We start from the raw sequence: 17,814 nt of genomic DNA, 5'->3' as shown, positions 1-17,814 counted from the left end.
GGGGTAAGGGTAGCGTGCGCGCATAGAAGAGTGCGCATGGGAAAGCGAGAATAGTTGTGGGTCAGTGTAAGTGGTTGCTGGCCAGGTATCTTGGAATGAGCTGAGTCCTTTGTTGTTGATATGGGACCTTTTTGAAGAGTTACTTGTGGTTTGCTTTGGGGTTGAGGGTGACTTGCGGACTACACTGTGTTAAAAGTCACTTTCAACGGATGCGAAAGCAAAGGTTTTGTTCCTCAAGGATCAAACGGAGCAAGAATCGGATGCTCCGCGGTCTCCACGTGATGAAAACATGGCGATTTTGTGGTTCGGACTTCCGTAGCTGTAGTAGTCGCGGAGCGGCCCGGAGAAGCTCGAGTTCGTATTGAGGGTGAAGAACTGGATGTTGATGCATGCATACCATGTGGTGCCAAAATCGTGGTATCGGACTTCTATGCGTGCAGTAGTAAAAGCTCGGAATGGCGTTGAGGATGTAGGAAAACGGTACACTAAGTTAATGCGAATCAATTATTCATCTATCCGGAGGTAGGAAGCCGAGAGGGCCAGGTTGAAGAAGTACTTCTTTGCACGATTCTCACGCCGGAAGAATAACTCAGTTAATACTCCAATGCGGTGAGGAAGCGTCGAAAGAAGAGTTCTTGATTCAGAACACTACGAGCTGTGGCTTTCGATTGATATACATATCAGTCTATTTTCTTGGATACATATGCCTCATTTTACTTACTTGTGACCTCTCGACAAGTAACCGCTGAGGATCGCCTATAGAGACTCATTGGACGCATCAACCGTTGGGAGAGACATGCATGGGACACTCCACCGTCATGAATGCGGAATTTTTAAAGGTTGTTGGCAGATATGGGTCTGAACAAATGACTGCGGAGGGAAAATATCTCAGGAACTAGCGACATGGCCTGCACATGATGCCCATACGGTTCGGATACTCGACTCGCCTTAGCCTCGTATAGGTGCAGGATTGATGAGTGAAACACGTCACCAGCACAGTGGTGCAATACACGCGATCTCTAAGTTTAGCACTATTGGTTTATCGAGCATACTGACCTTGTTATTCTGCATGAGTTTTACTAGATTGAGCAGTCAATTGCCGAAGTACATGAGCCGAGATTAGGAGACCCAGAAAGTAGAGTCCGACCATAAGTATCCATTATCTCTTGTCCGGTGAGCTCGTCGTGGTCGTCTTGCTATCCATTCCATGCAAACTGCGGCCTACCTTCTTTGGACTACAGACTTGTTTGCCGTCCAGTGGCCTGAGTGACTGCGTGCATTCGTCTATACACGTTCCGTCACCTGTTGACGGCTTGTATATCTCCAGTCTTCTTCTTGAAACACCCTCATTTATATCTATCTCCATTCGACACCATGGTACTCACTGCTACTGCTCTCGCTGCGCTGGCTGCCTTTTTACAGGTGGCTGTAGCAGATAGGCAGGTCCACTTCGTCAACAAGTGTCCATACGCATTGTTTTACTGGGTTGTGGGCCCGGAAAAGTCCAACCTGTACGTTGTGTCTTCAATTTCATTGGTAGTTCAAAAAAACCATCACTTTGCTTTCCTGCAGCAATGTCATTTGTCAGACTGGCTGCTACTCAGCTTGCTCATTGGCGACCACCAGTCTTCTACCAAAGCTTCATGTCATTGATACTAATTTGTCCATAGTCCCAGCGGCGACGAAAACCACTACGAGGTGTTTGCAAACAGCAACTCTTCCCACGCAATGCTTGACACCCGAGGATGGGGTGGTGGTGTTTCGCTCAAAATTCGCGATGTTCCTTACTACGAACATCAACCTGCAGGCATCCTGCAGGTCGAATACACGCTCGACCCGGCTAAACGATCCATCTGGTATGACATGAGTTACATTGACTGCGATGCAAATGTTGGTTACAAGGACCCAAAGTACTGTCCACTCAAGGATGGTGGGATCACGCTTGAAACGCCAGCTAAGTTCAACTGTCCTAATGCCAGCTGCGAACATGGCGTATGCAGCAAAGTCTACGATAAGCATGGCGCTTGGCCTGGTGAGCCGAGCTACGCTTGCGATCTCGATTCGGATATCATGGTCACGACTTGCACACATGGCGCTGGACAGCCTACCTACGACTGGAAGAATGAACCTGACAACAGTACACCGACGGTTCCCGCACCAGTCGTACCAGCGCCTGTTGCTCCCTCTCCCATTGCATCTGAGTCGGCCGTACTCGCTGCTCCCAAGCCAATTTATATCTCTCCAAATGGTACCTGCGGCGGATCCACCGGCTACAAGTGTGAAGGAAGCCCCTTCGGCGACTGCTGTTCTCGTTTTGGCTGGTGCGGCTCATCTCCCGAACACTGCGACACCGTCCCCCGAAACAGCACCTGCACTATACCCGAGAGACTTACTGTCCCTGCACGTCTTCCCAACGTATCAAACAACGGGCTCTGTGGTGCCAAGAACGGGTAAGTTTCTCATTTCACTTTCAAGAACCATGCTGACGACAACACAGCTTGTCGTGCGAAGGCTCGCAGTTCGGTAACTGCTGCTCGCGCTGGAACTACTGCGGAGACACTGCCGAGTACTGCGAGGATGGGTGCCAAGATGCTTTTGGCCTCTGCAACAACGAGTACAAGTTGGATCTCGCCATGAACGTCACTATCGCTAAGGGCGTCGTGACAAAGAAGAACTAAGTACACCGTGAGTTGACATGTGCACCGTTACTTTCGATCTTCATACTGACTGACGTACTCAGCGCTGTGCGACTGCACCTCCAGGTGCTACGGCAAACATGGTGCTATTGTGAAGGTCGAAATGACTTCTACATTCTCTCTTTCCACACATAAACAAAGACAGTTTTGGCTTTGACGTCAGGGGCCCTAGTGGTTGCTGTTCTTTTGTTTGATTTTACCCCTTTTCTGACCTTTTGCTACGGTTGTTTGGTCCTGGTCTTGTTGGATTTCCGAGTTACGCAGGTGCTCAGGCGCAGAAGGGTCCTCGGGGAAAGGCTTATAATGTTAGACAACAACTGCTTAACATGTGATTAGTTATGCGTGTTTGCGAATGAAATTTGATCTCAGAATTAGACTTAATCGATATTTGTGATGTTTTGGTGATTTTACATCGATGTGACATATTCGATGCTTGGTCGAAGTGAAAGCTTGATGATGGTCTGTTTACGCTGACCCTCCCGATGACTGCTTGCTGCCAACTCTTTTGAGTCTTCTGTGCGTTCACGCTCATTCTTGGATGTTGATGAGACCCTCCAGGATCAGCGACTCCGGATTGAGAATTCCCCAGGAGCTATGCTGTGATCTGTAGATGTGGTAGTTATCAGCTCGAGTCTGAGAGATGACCGGTAGCTTCCACTCGTGGCCCAGTTTGCGCATTTCTTATCATCTTTGCTACTGCCGCTAGTTTCCCACGATTATGTTTACGCAAGCATCCTTTCGTGATTGCCCATGTCTCCTGCGTGTATACTTTGCGACATAAAAGCAGCTGGGTAGATGCAAAATTTTTGTTCTGCTTTAGAGCAACGTGTGTGACGTCCCGAATGACTATGGTACGTAGTGTTTCCCTGGACGATCTGTCGAGATCGTTGGTTTGCTAGCATACTAGACGCAATAGCCGTTGTATAATCAGCTTTACAACGAGCACTACTATCATATGTATATATACAAGTGCTCTATCCCTTTTCTAGTAGTCATTGCTCAGTCAATTCGTCCTTTGCTTCGCTCTCGAGGCGAGTCCTTGCGGCCCCTCCTCGAGGAGCACTCAGGGGATATTCGCAACTCACCGAGTATTTTCAACTCCTTCTTCAAATACGTCCTGTCGTTTTGTAATTCCTCTCTTAGGTTTCTAGTCAGTCGACTGCGGCTTTTTGAAAAGTCTATCACTATGGCCACGCGTCATTCCCTCGCGATACCGCACTATGGAAGACAAGGTGAAGGCACACTCACTGCGTTTGCTGCGGCCTAATCCCTGTGACTTTCGCTGCCGCTTTGCCGCTTGCCTCTTGGGATAAATCGAGTCTCTGGGCTTGCTATTGGACTCCCCACTCTATCAAAGGCATCAATTGATCAGTTAAATTTGTCAAGACAAATCCTCAACCAGCAGTTGAACTCAAGTAATTGAACGACAACACTGTTTCTTATACAACCACTGCTTACTGCTACACCTTCCATTCAGCATCTTATATATCGTTGCAAGATGTCTGCTGTCGCAGCTCCCCCTCCTCCCCCTCCCCCCGGTGGCGGTTCCGGAAAAGGCCCTGGTCACAACTCGCCTGGATCGAGCAAGTAAGTCGTAAGTATGCACCATAAGCAGGAGACTCTGGCTAATCAACTCAGGGGCTCGCGTTCGACTGATCCTCGAAATCGCGGCGACGGCTCATCCGCCAAAAACGCTTACTGGACACAGTCATTGTGGAACAACCCCGACCAGGCCCAGTACGTCGTCAACCACAGGGGACTGCAACCGCCCTATCAGTGGGTTCGTTGTACTCAGGGAGAGGCTCGGTACGACTTTGACGCCGGCTTCCCTGTGTACCGAGTCCAGGGAGACAGGGCCCGAGTTATTACGAGCATGGCCAACAGGAAGTCCATGGAGAGGGCTCGAGGTGACCCTTTCCATGACCAGTTCCGTGGCATTGAGCAGGAGGAACGCGATCGAGTTGCCCGCCACGAGTCAGTCGGCAACGAGGAGGAGATCATGGAGGGTCAGTCATCCAATACCAACAATTCTTGACGATCGGGCATCACTAACTTTGTCAGATCTCGACGAGGAGTACGAAGGCCAAGACCCGAGTCCCTTCGATACAGCCATGTCTCCATCTCGCATGGGTAAGTCAAATCACATCCGTCTCCTGAATTCCACTGAAGTCAACCTCATAGGACCAGGCTCGTTCAGCGGTAACGGCTCCCGCGACCAGACGCCAGTTCTAGGCGCACCGTTCACCCCTCGTCGTCGCGGCACCAATATGGTCGTCTCCTCAGGGACAGGGCTTTGGAAGCTCCCCACGTGGTCAAGAACTCGGCAGCTCTCCCCATAACCCAAGTTTCGGTAGTTCGCCTCGCGGTCCAGCCTGTGGGTCGTCCCCTCGTGGCCGCGGGCAGACGTCTTCACCTCACAGTGGTGTCCCAGCGTCTTCGCCTCGTGGCGGTGGCTCGTCTTCCTCCCCTCGCGACAGACGGTCTGGTGGCAGCGGTTCTTGAGGCGAACAATGGAATGGCTAAATGATATCTTCGTGTTTTGGACGAGCCCTGGTTGTTTCTGGACAGATTTCAAGATGAGCAAGACCTTTAGATGGGTAAGGATCTGGAATACTGATTAATCAATGGCAGAACGTTTTGTATATTAGCGATGCACTGAGGTACCCAGCATAGCCTCAATTGACTATCGAATACCATCTTCGCTTCGAAACAATTTCGAACGTCCCGTCTGACAAGACGGTGGCTGCAAAGTTGTGATTGTGAAAGTACCACTTACCAGTACCGCAATAATTTGACTGAGGAAGAGAATGGAGGAAACGATGCGATATTTGAGATGTAGAGGATACGGCGTCAGGAATTCGATAGTGCATGAACCTGCAAGGACTGATCTCCACGGCCGTAGGCTGGCACGAAAACAGGCATTCGTCAAGCTACAATGGTTGTTGTATAGATTCGGAGCGATAAGTGCGGTTTCGTTCCACCAGAATGGAATTGGCATTTACTGATAGCACATCTCCTGACATGCACAGGGCATATGAACCCACAAAGACCACATTATCCTTTTCAAATTTTGATCACAATGTGCTACATACTCCAGCACATGTATTGCATCCGCCCCTCAAGCTTGTACAACAAACAACAATGATAAGGTCCACTTAGAACTTAAAACTATGGTCCGTGTAAGATTGCATGTAAGCCAAGAACCTTGGGGGTCTCTTGTGAGACTTCCTTCACAAAGGATACTCGCCTTTCGCAAGCCCAAGAATTGACTCAACCTGAAACCTCCACCACTCCACGGTCTCTCTATCGTGCATGAAAGAAATGTACTTTGTAATCTGGGTGTTGTTTGCTGTAATTCCATGTCCAGATTGCGCGTTGAGGGACTCGAGGATTGTTGGTCTGGTGGCGGCGGACTTTCCTTGCCATTCCTTGCTCACCATCCAGGAGGCGAATAACTTCGCGCTCTCCGGTGCTTTGGTGCTCGAGAAGATGCCGAGCAACTGGCCCCACGACATGAATTGCTCGGGTGCTTCGGGTTGACGGACCTGGAAGGTTGGCGCCTCTGGCGAGAAGCTCAGGGCAGTGAACGTCAACAGGCGGGAAGAATTTCCGTTCTTGATGCCGTCTACAATCGCAGTGGCGGCGGCATTGGCACCCCGGACCCACTGGATATCTTGCTCTTTCAAACGCTCGAGCCACTGGAATCCGTACCGGCCGATGATGAGTGAGAACAGGTGCAAGACGCCATCATCGTCGTTGGGGTAGACGAGTGCCATTTTGCCTTTCCAATACGGGTCCAAAACGTCAAGATACGTTTTGGGGATACGATCCACTGGGACCTTGGCAGAGTCATAATAAAACGGGCCGAACTGGTCTACGAAAGTCAGGGCGATGCTTGTCACTTTCCGAGAACAGTGCCTTACAAATGCTGACAGGGATGTAAGCGCCTTCTAGATCCTTCAGCTCGTTGCTGATGTCACCAAAGGTGGGAGGCTTGTATTTCAACAGCCTGGCCTGCGAGTTCCAGCGTGTATAGTCTTGAACCGTCTGCAGAATTGCGACATCAACGAACGGCTTGCCTACTGCGTAAGCTCGGTCAATCTGAGCGTCCAGGTACTTGGAAAAGCCGGTCGTCTGGTCGATCTTGATGTCCGGAAACTGCGCGTTGAATGCAGCAACGACGTTGTCGCTGGCAGTGGAAGCTATCACACCTGTTAACTGTCGCCTCTTTGTTAAAAAACGCAGTATACGTACAGCTTCCGCCAAAGTAGACTTTCAGCGGTTGTCCCTCTGACTTCGCTGCTGCGTAGATTTGTTCCAAAGAACGTGTCTCAACTTGCAAGCTGTCAAGCGACTGACCGGCTGTCCTTTGTATGATTGAGGCTATAAAGCCAAGAGTGGCCAGCGGAATTTTGAAGAGCATCGTGATGAGAAGATATTCGGTAACGACTGTTGAATAGGTAACTCACGACAACGCTGTGGTACGGGCATTTTATATACACATTTGTCCTTCAGTATTCACCCTGCGGAAGCCTTCCACAGGTTTGTCAGCGCATGTCCCTATCACAGAACGTGGATGAATGCTACTCCGATTACTAGGGTATGCAATGTATGTTTTAGCCAAGCCTGATATCCTCGCAATTCGGATTTGTAGTTTGATTATCAAGGCATACTGGTAGTGGTTAGCGTGGTTAGTGTGGTTAGCGTGGTCGGTGATTCCGTGTCCTTGCATGGATCAATTGCTAGGACCCCCGGATAGGTTTTCCGACATCCGATCACATCACCGCAACCATGATGATCTTCAACATTTCTTGGCCCCTGTTTTATAGAACAAACGATTTCATCATCAGTATTTTCAATTTCCATGTTGATCGGCTGATACTCAAATCGCCGAGTCTGCGTGGCCGAGCACAATAACTTCATTTATGTTCTTTGTCCGTCTACTTCAGCAATCACATGACATAAACGTGAGACCACGGTCGAACCTGCCTCCTTGTCAGCGAGTGCCACCCTCCCGGAGTGACTGTCAAAGTAAAATTAGGCCACTGCCGCGGCTATAGCGTTTCGACTCACTCAGCACTGTGCATTGCTTCAGAAGGCCAGACCGAGAAACCTAAGTTTGTAGGATACCATGGTCATGTAACGTAGGCGTTTTCAAGCAAGTTTTGCGTTGCCGACTTAACAGTGAATCTGTCACATTAGACAATTTACGTCTCACAGTCTGATTTGGTTCGCATGAATAAAGCATGTAGACAGCCGTTATTTTATGACCTGTTATCATGGTTGAACCGGCAATCGACGAGTACAAAGCTACCTGGGTATTTAATTCCACCTCCTGCGCGACTTTGTTCTTCACATACATACATACATATAGAAGCCCACACTATCTGGGCTAGTCAACGCGATGCAGAGGCCTCCATGATCATATTTTTCTTCTAATTCGCCCATCTGAAACGAAAACCGCACTCTTCTTGGTGCCCAGAACCCTTCTGAATAGCGCACTCATTTGAAATCTTTCTAAGCGTGCGCTGTGCCAACGGAAACCCTCGCCATAGCCGACAGAATTGCAGCCGCTTGAGACCATGCCTAGGAGTCAGTTTAAGCCTTCTTTTGCAGCGATGTTTGGTGAGATTGAAACTTTAAAGCACCCGAGACAGGGCGCTTTTCCTAGGTAGCTTCAAAGAGGCGTGTTCTTCGGTGACAAATGGTGTCCGAATAGGTAGCCGGATACACAAGGGAGTAAGAAGTAAAAAAATTGATTCATAATTAAGGTCGCCTAGAGATTCAAAGCGCGATTCGACGCGTCTTTACGCTCGCTCGCTAGCGACGTTCGAAATGCATCGGAGGTCGTGGACATATGATCGGGTAGAAAGACTACCTAAGTGTAATACGAGTGGAGTGTCTTTAGCGGTATTGAGGTTAAGGAGGCGAAACGACAACTTGTTGGGTACCAGACACTCCACCATTAGCAGTGGAAATCTTCGGCTTGCGCATTGCTCTAACGCCAGATGAGCGAGGACGAAAACTTTTTAATCTTTCCAGAGAAAATGGGCTTGTAAGTTTGACCTTCATGTATTGATTGGCAAATTTGCTCATGTAACGCTAGTCCAAAACTTTCCCAAAGATGAGTAACTATTCTAAGTTTTGGTACTCATCACCAGCAGTCTTCATAGCAAATGCGACTGCAACATTAGCCCCCAGGCATTCTCACCAGTCAAGATTCGTAGGCGTAGTTTTATCGACCCTACTCCAGTCGTATACCCCTCCACGCTTCCTAAACGCATCCTTGTCCCAATATACACTTTCGAGGGCTTTCTGTACTCCGATTTGCAGTATAGATTTGGATGGCTGACGACCGTCACGATCTAAGAATCTCATATATTCGTCGAGTATAAGGTAAGATTTCGCCATGAGGTGATTTGGTTCTTCTACCAAAGAAGCCTGTTGATTGTGCCTTGCACAAAATTCTTGGTATTGTTGGTCCGTTATCACAAACTTTCGGGCATCGCGACGGGTGTCGCCTGAGTCGTTCTCGCCTTTGACGATCAATACTTGAAAGCACTTCCATCGAAATGGCTGGAGAGCATTGATATGCTTGTTCAAATCCTCCATGTGGTTGAGCAGACACACGACCGTATTGATCTTGAATTTGATGCCGTACTGCTTGCACCATGACGAGATTTTGTACAGTTGTTGCACCTGATCTCCAGATCCTCGACCAATCTTGATATTTGTAGCTTCGTCGAACGAATCGCAGGACACAGCCAAGATATCGATGTTACAGCCGTGCATCTCCAAGAACTTCTCTGTAACGAGACTGCCATTGGTGACTATCGAGACCGATTCGAGGTGCAGTTTCGTTTTGCAGAAGTCGATTGTCTCGCCGAGGAAGTGCGCATACAGGAAGGGTTCTCCGCCTGCAAAGTTGATTTTACGCATGCCAGCCTGCTTCAGAAGTGCAAGTCCTTCCTTAGCTTTGTCCAAGTCTTCCATGTGTGAGGTAGTGGCAGTATGGAAGCAAAAGCCACAAGTCTTATTGCAACGACGTGTAAAGTGGTAGTTGACTGCGACAGGACATATCTGCCGGACAAAGGCGTATAACTTGACGATTGCTACGATAGTGGCGAACAAAACGACCAAGTATACTGCAAATGCCATTTTGGAAAGTTATTGTGGCAGTGTGAAGAAGACTTCCTACAACGTTGCTGCCGGTAACTGAGGGGTAGCGGAACAGATGCTGACGTATAACGTTGCACGAAACCCCGCTTTGCTGTTTTGGCTGATAGCAAAACTCGTCTCTCGCGAGAATCTTCAATCATTCAATATTGTGAATTCCATGGCGAAACCGATGTTGTTCATCATTGGTAAGATTCTTCAAAGGCGCCGGTCTCGATACTGACTCAGGGCAGGTGCTCCGGGGTCTGGGAAAGGGACTCTATGCAAGAAACTGCATGAAGAATATGGCTTTACCCACCTCTCTGTAGGCGACATGATGAGAGAACATATGTCATCGGCAAACACCAACTCCGAGATAGTGCAATGTATGCAAAGTGGACAGCTTTTGCCTATTGAAGCACTCGCCCCAATTTTGAGAGCTCAGATCGAATATGAGAGAGAAGGATCCAGAGTTCTTCTTATAGACGGCTTTCCAAGGAGGCTTGATCAAGCCGAGCCCGTTGAGGCGTTGGTCTGTCTTTTCTCAGCATTTGATCTGCTTTTGCTAATGTACCATAGGTTGGTCGTCCAATAATGGTCTTGTTCTTCAATTGTCCAGAACAGGTCGCCATGAACCGCTTCCTCACAAGGAAGCTGGCAGGCAGAGAGAAAGATGACGGCGAGATGTTCACAAAGAGGTTTCAGGAGTTTGACAAACTGAACCCAGATATAGTTGAACATTATCGGAAGAGAGGTCTACTTCTTGAGGTTTGTAAAGCATGTCACTTCAACAGATTAATGGACTAAACTCTAATGCTAAGGCAGGTTGATACTAGTGGAGAGACTATGACATCTTTCCAGATGTTAAAGAGTGCCTTGGAGAAAACAAGTGTATGGTCGTTGTTGACTGGAATGGCATGAGATTCTCGACTTCGAATTATCCTTGGCTGCATATGGAAAGTGTGATCAATTGTAATTCTCCGTGTCGTTAGCGTGTTATGTCAATGAACAAATCTCGACTAAGGGCAACGTTATTTCATGAGGCACGCTAGCGTTGACGCTAAGCCTTTTTTGCCCTCGTACTAGCGTTGAACTTGTTGCACAGCATCGGATTCATGAGACAATGCGCTTATCTTAAGATTGAATTTCTCTTCTGCGCATGTGAGCCCACGACACGTTTCGGACCACCTCGTGTCTCTCGCAATATTCACAACTACAACAGGACAATGGCCCGGTCTTTACCAGCGCTTTCCTGTATCCTGGAAGTGGAGCGGAAATTTCGATCGCTCGCGGTGCAGGAATTGACCGCACACCAAGGAAGCCCTTCTTTCCGAAGCGTACGTTCTCTCGGACAGCGAACCCTACATGACGTGTACTATGACCAATCGAGTCTCTTGTCTTCTGCGGGTGTCTGGGTCAGGCAACGGAATGGACAGTGGGAGGCAAAGATCAAAATGGGCGGCGACTTCACGAACTCCAAATTTGAGGAAATTACTGGCCATCGCGACATCTCTCGATGCGTTAAAGAAATAATCGGCGGCAAATGCATAGAAGAGGGGCGGCAATTTGGACTGGTACAGACAGCAGCGTTCGTCACTACAAGAAAAGCTTGGATAGCGGATGATGAGTTTCAAATTGTACTGGATACTACAGATTTTGGCCATACTGTTGGCGAAGTGGAACTTCAACAGCAGGTAAGCCTTACGAGGGAGAGGGAGATGTGTCTTGAGCAAGAGAGGCAGAGAATTTTGCAAAAGATGGACGATAGAATTGCAGCATTTATGACACACTACGCGTGGGCATTTTGTCCTGGAGCGCCGAAAGGGAAATTGACAGCCTATTTTGAGCGCGAGACCTACCAATCCATGAGCGAATCGACCCGAAGGCCAAGTAAACCATGAAAAGATCCTATAACTTCATGTAATGCTTGTATCGGCTCGGCATATCGACCAACTCCACCAACCACGTTGCCTACGAGGGTCAGCGCGCTCGAATTGTCGCTGTGTTGATCGAGACTAAGAGCCAGAGTCGGACGGCGATGGAGTCGAAGACATGACTCAGCGTGTGGGTGGCGGTGCAGGTGGCACAGATCGAGGCACTCGCAGGGCAGCTTGCCCCGCTTAAGACTGAAAGGCGGCAGTAGAAGCACGGCCTGGCAGTTTAGAATCAGAAAGATTCACACGAGTTTGACAGAAAAGCCGCGGGAGATTTGGCAGATTGTCGCGGGCGGAGCAGCCACAAATGGAGGAACTGACCCTGACTCCCAGCGTCGTGATAGTCTCAGATCCCTGTAATGTGGAGCTGCTCTGAAGGCGTGCATTTACGCGTAGATCACCACCAGATCATAGGCAGCTAGATGAGAGATAGCTAAAGCAAGAAGTACAATCGTTTCCACGGAGGCACCTACGTAGTACCTATGTAATGGTTTATTCTGGTTCGATCGCCTAACATTGAAGATGGCAGAATGCTCTCTGCAAATTGGCAACACAGTTTCATATGTTTTATTCATATGTATCTTTGTCTTTTCAATGTGACAAAAGGCGTGTTTAGAAATTTGGAAACGCAAAGGACTGCTACAAGATCTCATGATCACTGGACCTGATGCGCAGTTATTGATCATGGGAGAATACATAGTGAGCTCGTGTTCCAAAGTGAATAATATGGGCCATTGTGGTATTTACTAAACCAAGCAATCTTGCGAATACCTCATCTTTCTAAGCTTCGCGTTGTCGCAGTGGGTTGATCACCACGTCTTGGACTTCAAGGCCTATTTGAATTTCGAGATCCACCCTGTCTTGGACTTCAAGGTGTTCTTGCTTCGCGGCGCACATATAGGGACTGCTGTCAGTTTGGCGGAAGAGTCGGTGTGGCTGCCATGCCGCTCCAACAGCGCCTTTCACGTGACGACATTTTCACCTTACACTTCACGGAGGAACTATCTGCCGAGGTGCCGCGATACTGCACATGTGACCCGTTCTCCACCTCTAGCTGACCTTTCTTTTCCTCCACCCACGCAAGCACCTGCGAGATCGACAGATTGAGCTTTTCGTGAGTGTCCATTGACAGCACTTTCAATTTCTCGTACTGACCCCAGACCCTAGATTAATAAGCAGAGAACATGAGTTTCGGAAACGAAGAGGCAGACAATTTCGCAGGTGACGGCTGTAATTCAAGACATATGTTGGTTGCGCATCTTCTGACAAGATCAGGTGCCAACGATGGCGTCGACCTTGTGACGAGCGCGTCCAGCGCGACCACGACTTCAAGCAACATGAGTCGTTCTCGAGGTACGTTCCGCTCATAGATGTGCACCAATGCAAGACTGACTGTAGCATAGCCTTCTCGCTGTCCACTGCCACAAGCACCGAGAGTCTTCCACATGCTCCACCTTCCGGACAGCTGGGGACCGTCGACAACGAGTCCAGCAAGAAGAAGCGCAAACTCCAAGACGGAGGTGCGGTCGAAGCACACGAATCAAACACCGTCGCCGCCGAAAACGAAGCCTCCGAACACGACGCCCCCTCTGACGAACGCGGATGGGAAGCGGCCCATCGCCGCGTTGAGGCGAAGCTTCTGAAAGCCGAAGAGAAGCGTCTGGAAGAGCAGGCCCACAGGCTCGACTGGCAAAACAAGGCCAACGAAAAGGATGTTACGGCACATCAGATCAAAGTCAAGCACATGAACACTACGACACATCTAAAGGCAGAGGCGACACGGATGCATGAAGTCACTGTTCAGAAGGAAGGAATAATTGTCGGCCTGCAGTATAAGATCACTCAGCGCGACCTCACCATCAACGAGCTTGGCAAAGACATACTTCTAATGCGATTGGAAAACTCTGAGCTCAAAGCTCAGAACAAATACCTTGTAGAGCATGCCTCCGCTCCGATGCCGTGCCGCGACGCCTTGTGTGTTCCGCATTTCGACCCCTCGGTCCACAGCCACGAGCGCTACCAGCATCCGAACGCGCCCAAAAAGAATGCTCTGTACAAGTACTTCCAACCAACTCGTACTTATCGGCGCGGCACTGGAAAGGTTCGGCCCGGACGTTACGGATCGGGTCTGAACTGAGATCTTGGTCTCTGTCTAGTCACCTTCACCTCTAAGGCCGTCTGCAGCGACACCAGCTGTGAGTATCGACATGGCCATCTTGATCCAGACGAGCGCCTGTACATGGGGTTCCTGACTCCGAATGGTCCTAGCTTCATTGCGTCCAGCGATGAGTACATGAGGGGTAAGGCCTCGAGGCCTACCTAGATGAGCTTCCGGGTAGATGATGTGTCTTTTCTTTGGCTACGAGATACTCCAGGCTCCATAATTAGATTTTGACGAAAATGTGATAGTGCTTGGTAGTAGGCCTAGATGCTGGATTAGCTAGCTAACTTAATTAATGACACGATTACTGCAAAATTGGATGAAATTATCAAACTTTACTCGTCCTAATGCATTTCAGATTGTTTTTGCGATGTTGTGCGTGTGAAATGCAGACATGCTGATAAAAACGGGCCCACTCACCTGCGCACCCACGCTCACTCCAAATGCTATTCAGATAGATGCTTAAACATTAATTTAAAGCTGTATATATGTTCAATAACAGTCCAAATAACTCATCGTTTCAAGCTGCGTCTTGGTCTGATAACCCCGTTCACCCCGTTCACCCCGTTCACCCCGTACACCCCGTACACCCGTATCACGTCATATCGATCCCTGGCGTCCACTATTTCTTTTTGCACCTTTTTACGCCTTTTTGCGCTTTTTTTTGGCGCGTCATATATCCACCGGTCCTAGTGATCGTGATGTCAGCTGGAAAGTTCCTTTTCATATGCTCGGTCAACCCAGACACCCCAGGTCATCCAGGAGGACGTCACATCGATCCCTGACGTTCTCAATTTCTTTCTTCTTCTTTTAACGTGCCTTTGTGCGAATTTTCTGTGTACCTCACATTCACAAATGTAACAGCACGCTGTATCAACCCGGTAACTCGATCATTCAGTTTCACCAGCTGAAGCATTTCAACCTCGTCTACCACGTTCAATCCCTTTTACAGCATGCGCGATCTTTTGCCGCTTCTTTTTACTCCTTGTGAACCTTCCCTCATCGATTTCCAGCACCTCACCATCATCCAGCACCTTTCGTTTCTTCCCCTGCCCCGACTTTCCATGTCCCGGTGACATCATCCCCTCCAACGCAGCCTCCACCTCATCCACCGCCCTAATCCTCCACGCAGCCTCAAAAACCCACTCCGCATCCATCCCCGTGACCGCCGTCCACCCCTTCCCCTCCTTCCACCCCATCGCCTCTCTTCTCTCCGTCTCATTCATCGCCCACCGCATCAACCTCCCAATCTTACCCTCCCACTCCGCAATCTTTTGCTCCGACGCATTCCCGCCACACGCTTTGATCTCCGTCAGCACGTCGCGGTACATGGTCTGGTCGCGCATGGCGCGGCTGAGCCATGTTGGATCGAGTTTGATGGGCGCGTACTTGTGTGGTGAGAGGAGGACGCATGTGCGGTTGCAGGTGCCCGGAGGGAGTCCTGCAGGTGAACAGGAGAGGCAGAAGTTGTGGCCGGAGCGCATGTCGGCGATTAGGTAGGTGCGGATCTCGTCGGTGGTTTGGAAGGAGGAGAGGAGGTGGAAGAGGCGGGCGAGGGGTTGGGATGGTGGTGGTTGTGGTTTCTTTGGGCCTGGCATGGCTGTGAGTGTGCGAGTGTTACAGTGAGATAAGAATGTCTTAGTAGAACTCGAAGATCACGACGTCAAAAGGACTCGTGTTTGCGAAATTTGCTCGTAGAAAGGTACCACGAATTTAGAAAAATTGAGAAGAAATCGTTTCGCAGACATATGTATTGTTGATGGTCGCAAAATGTACAGTGCTCTACATGCAACGATCGACGTAGACTAACCAAAATATTGGTCTCGAAGACTTGGAACAAAGTCATTATGAAGCCGCGGATCTATTGTCTTTCTTTACCGTCTTTGCCGCATTGTCTGCGAGGTGAACCTTTCAGTGCATACTCACACAGTGCAAGGATGACCAATCAACAGTAGCAAGCTGTGAGATCTTGAATTCTTGGAAACATCCGATAGGCAAATTAAAAAAACGAGTGATATTAAGACAAAGAACTAATGATTTATTGTACATTATTGTACTGGACGTTTCGACTTTCGTGACATGATTTAGTAGAAGACATAGTTTAGCACGTTGAACCCTTACTCGTTCCTGGTTCCTCTGTAGAATGACCCCACGTTCCTGAATCTGGTCGTGATCGTCTCTACAGTGTTGATGTTACAGCCGCAAGGCACCTCTACACCATCGAAACGATCGGCAATCCATTCTAAGTAGTCGCGCGTTGGGACCATCGCCGCAACGTTGTGATCGGCCTCCGGGTACAAGAGTAGCGAAGCCTTGGAATCGGGGAAAGCGGTGCATGTTTGGTTGAAGTCCCATTCGGTGTTGTTTGCGTACGTTAAAGGGTCCGCGACACCTTGAACGACAAGCATGGGTGCGGCGAGGGCGTGCGGACCGGCCCCATTGTAGCGCTTCTGCCAGTGTACGACATCCGGATGTTCGAGCCATGTGAGGTTTTTGAACAGCTGGTCACTCGTCAGATTGGCGAACAAGGCGCGTCCAACTCCGAGGCAACCTTGGTCCATAAGTGAGAGGCGACCAAGAACAGTATCCGTGACATAGTCTTCGATATGGAAATTGGGAAAGAGGGCTGCGAGCGACTGCAGGAAAAAGACCGAGACAGCATCGCCGATTGATCCGCCATTGGCACGTCGGATGGACTCAGGGATGAGGTCGAGAGGACGAAGCGCAGGGGAATTGGCGACCGATCCTAAGAACTTTCCAGCCTTCAACAGCTCTTCCTGGTCAGGCATGGCAAGGCGCTCGTTGGTTCTCCAAGCCGTCATACCGCCTTCACTGTGACCGACAACGACGTACTCCTCGGAGAGCAAGTCACCAATGACTTTGCGTGCAGCAATTAAACCGTATGCGACGTCGGCTGCGTGCAGGTAGCCGGTCTCATACATGAAGCCTTGAGGAATGTCTGAACCTTGGCCTGAGTAGTCTGGCGCAATGACGGCATAGCCAGCAAGAGCCAGAGCATACAGGCCGCTCCATTCATAATACAGTTGAAGTGGTTGGAAGCGCACACTCTCTGATCCTGCCCGCAGTGCCGTGGGTCACACCACGGTTTTCAGGAGCTCGTCAGGGTCGGGCTTGCTGTACGGCAACAGTACGAATGCAGTGGCCGGGATGGGCTTTCGGTCGATATCTTCAGTCATGTACATGAAACGCGAGATAGACATCCCCGCTGGCGGAGTAAACTTTTTGTTGACATCGTTGCGTGAAACATCTTCCCATCGTAATAGGGTGCCTGGCTTGGCTCCGGTGGAGTTGGTCGGAGTTGTGTAGAATGCTTCCTGACTCACGTTCTTCGAGATCCAGTTTGCGGTCTCAGCCTGGAGTGCTTTTTGGAACGCGGTTTGACAAGCGGCGTCGCATGCCTCTTGTGCACAGCTGACACTGAGCAAGAGACTTATGAGAGTGGTATAAGAGAACCTCATGCTGGAGAGTAGAAAGGTCAAAACAATGATGATGATGACGATGATGATAACAATCCTTTTGAGGCCCTTCCCGTTTGTTTATTTATATATTGCGATCGACACCGCCCGCATGTAGAACGGCGTTCTGCCGATCGTGCTCTTGCAGGTACGATGTACGTGATATACACGCCATAGGAAACTACGAGGTGTCAATGGCTCTACCAAGAGTGCCGTACGCATCCTTGTCAACTCAGATGCGTGCCGCATGCCACAGTGCAGCTGAAGAACTGCCGAGAAGTTCACCCATGCCAGGAAGATGGTCTTGAGCTGGCTCCGACGCATGACCAAGAGCAGAACCATGCTATACCTGCACCATGACTACACAATCGGTTTCTTTTCGGCTCTTCCTC

General features: G+C 49.5%; 9 protein-coding genes across 9 annotated transcripts; 5 read left to right on the top strand and 4 right to left on the bottom strand.

Moving 5' to 3' along the window:
- Positions 1-1,374: 1,374 nt before the first annotated feature.
- Positions 1,375-2,678, top strand: SNOG_07913 (hypothetical protein; the record flags this gene model as incomplete). Its single annotated transcript, XM_001798187.1, has 3 exons — positions 1,375-1,511; positions 1,671-2,450; positions 2,498-2,678. The coding sequence occupies 3 exons, from the start codon at positions 1,375-1,377 to the stop codon at positions 2,676-2,678; spliced, it is 1,098 nt and encodes a 365-aa protein (XP_001798239.1).
- Positions 2,679-4,296: 1,618 nt separating this feature from the next.
- On the top strand, positions 4,297-5,035 carry SNOG_07912 (hypothetical protein; the record flags this gene model as incomplete). The annotated part of the gene is made up of 2 exons (XM_001798186.1): positions 4,297-4,702; positions 4,758-5,035. 2 exons carry the CDS (start codon positions 4,297-4,299, stop codon positions 5,033-5,035), a joined length of 684 nt encoding a protein of 227 aa, XP_001798238.1.
- Positions 5,036-5,926: 891 nt separating this feature from the next.
- On the bottom strand, positions 5,927-7,119 carry SNOG_07911 (hypothetical protein; the record flags this gene model as incomplete). The annotated part of the gene is made up of 3 exons (XM_001798185.1): positions 5,927-6,570; positions 6,620-6,907; positions 6,951-7,119. The coding sequence occupies 3 exons, from the start codon at positions 7,117-7,119 to the stop codon at positions 5,927-5,929; spliced, it is 1,101 nt and encodes a 366-aa protein (XP_001798237.1).
- Positions 7,120-8,903: 1,784 nt separating this feature from the next.
- SNOG_07910 (hypothetical protein) lies at positions 8,904-9,689 on the bottom strand (the record flags this gene model as incomplete). The annotated part of the gene is made up of 1 exon (XM_001798184.1): positions 8,904-9,689. The coding sequence occupies one exon, from the start codon at positions 9,687-9,689 to the stop codon at positions 8,904-8,906; it is 786 nt and encodes a 261-aa protein (XP_001798236.1).
- Positions 9,690-10,445: 756 nt separating this feature from the next.
- SNOG_07909 (hypothetical protein) lies at positions 10,446-10,772 on the top strand (the record flags this gene model as incomplete). The annotated part of the gene is made up of 2 exons (XM_001798183.1): positions 10,446-10,619; positions 10,677-10,772. 2 exons carry the CDS (start codon positions 10,446-10,448, stop codon positions 10,770-10,772), a joined length of 270 nt encoding a protein of 89 aa, XP_001798235.1.
- Positions 10,773-11,077: 305 nt separating this feature from the next.
- On the top strand, positions 11,078-11,752 carry SNOG_07908 (hypothetical protein; the record flags this gene model as incomplete). The annotated part of the gene is made up of 1 exon (XM_001798182.1): positions 11,078-11,752. The coding sequence occupies one exon, from the start codon at positions 11,078-11,080 to the stop codon at positions 11,750-11,752; it is 675 nt and encodes a 224-aa protein (XP_001798234.1).
- Positions 11,753-12,969: 1,217 nt separating this feature from the next.
- Positions 12,970-13,922, top strand: SNOG_07907 (hypothetical protein; the record flags this gene model as incomplete). Its single annotated transcript, XM_001798181.1, has 2 exons — positions 12,970-13,138; positions 13,189-13,922. 2 exons carry the CDS (start codon positions 12,970-12,972, stop codon positions 13,920-13,922), a joined length of 903 nt encoding a protein of 300 aa, XP_001798233.1.
- A 941-nt stretch (positions 13,923-14,863) lies between these two features.
- Positions 14,864-15,544, bottom strand: SNOG_07906 (hypothetical protein; the record flags this gene model as incomplete). The annotated part of the gene is made up of 1 exon (XM_001798180.1): positions 14,864-15,544. One exon carries the CDS (start codon positions 15,542-15,544, stop codon positions 14,864-14,866), a length of 681 nt encoding a protein of 226 aa, XP_001798232.1.
- Positions 15,545-16,063: 519 nt separating this feature from the next.
- On the bottom strand, positions 16,064-17,425 carry SNOG_07905 (hypothetical protein; the record flags this gene model as incomplete). The annotated part of the gene is made up of 2 exons (XM_001798179.1): positions 16,064-17,014; positions 17,048-17,425. The coding sequence occupies 2 exons, from the start codon at positions 17,423-17,425 to the stop codon at positions 16,064-16,066; spliced, it is 1,329 nt and encodes a 442-aa protein (XP_001798231.1).
- Between the last annotated feature and the right edge of the window lie 389 nt (positions 17,426-17,814).

This window comes from Parastagonospora nodorum (assembly GCF_000146915.1).
Source record: "Parastagonospora nodorum SN15 chromosome Unknown scaffold_12, whole genome shotgun sequence".
Classification (NCBI taxonomy): Eukaryota; Fungi; Ascomycota; class Dothideomycetes; order Pleosporales; family Phaeosphaeriaceae; genus Parastagonospora; species Parastagonospora nodorum.
This window is presented reverse-complemented; position numbering and strand designations above follow the sequence as displayed.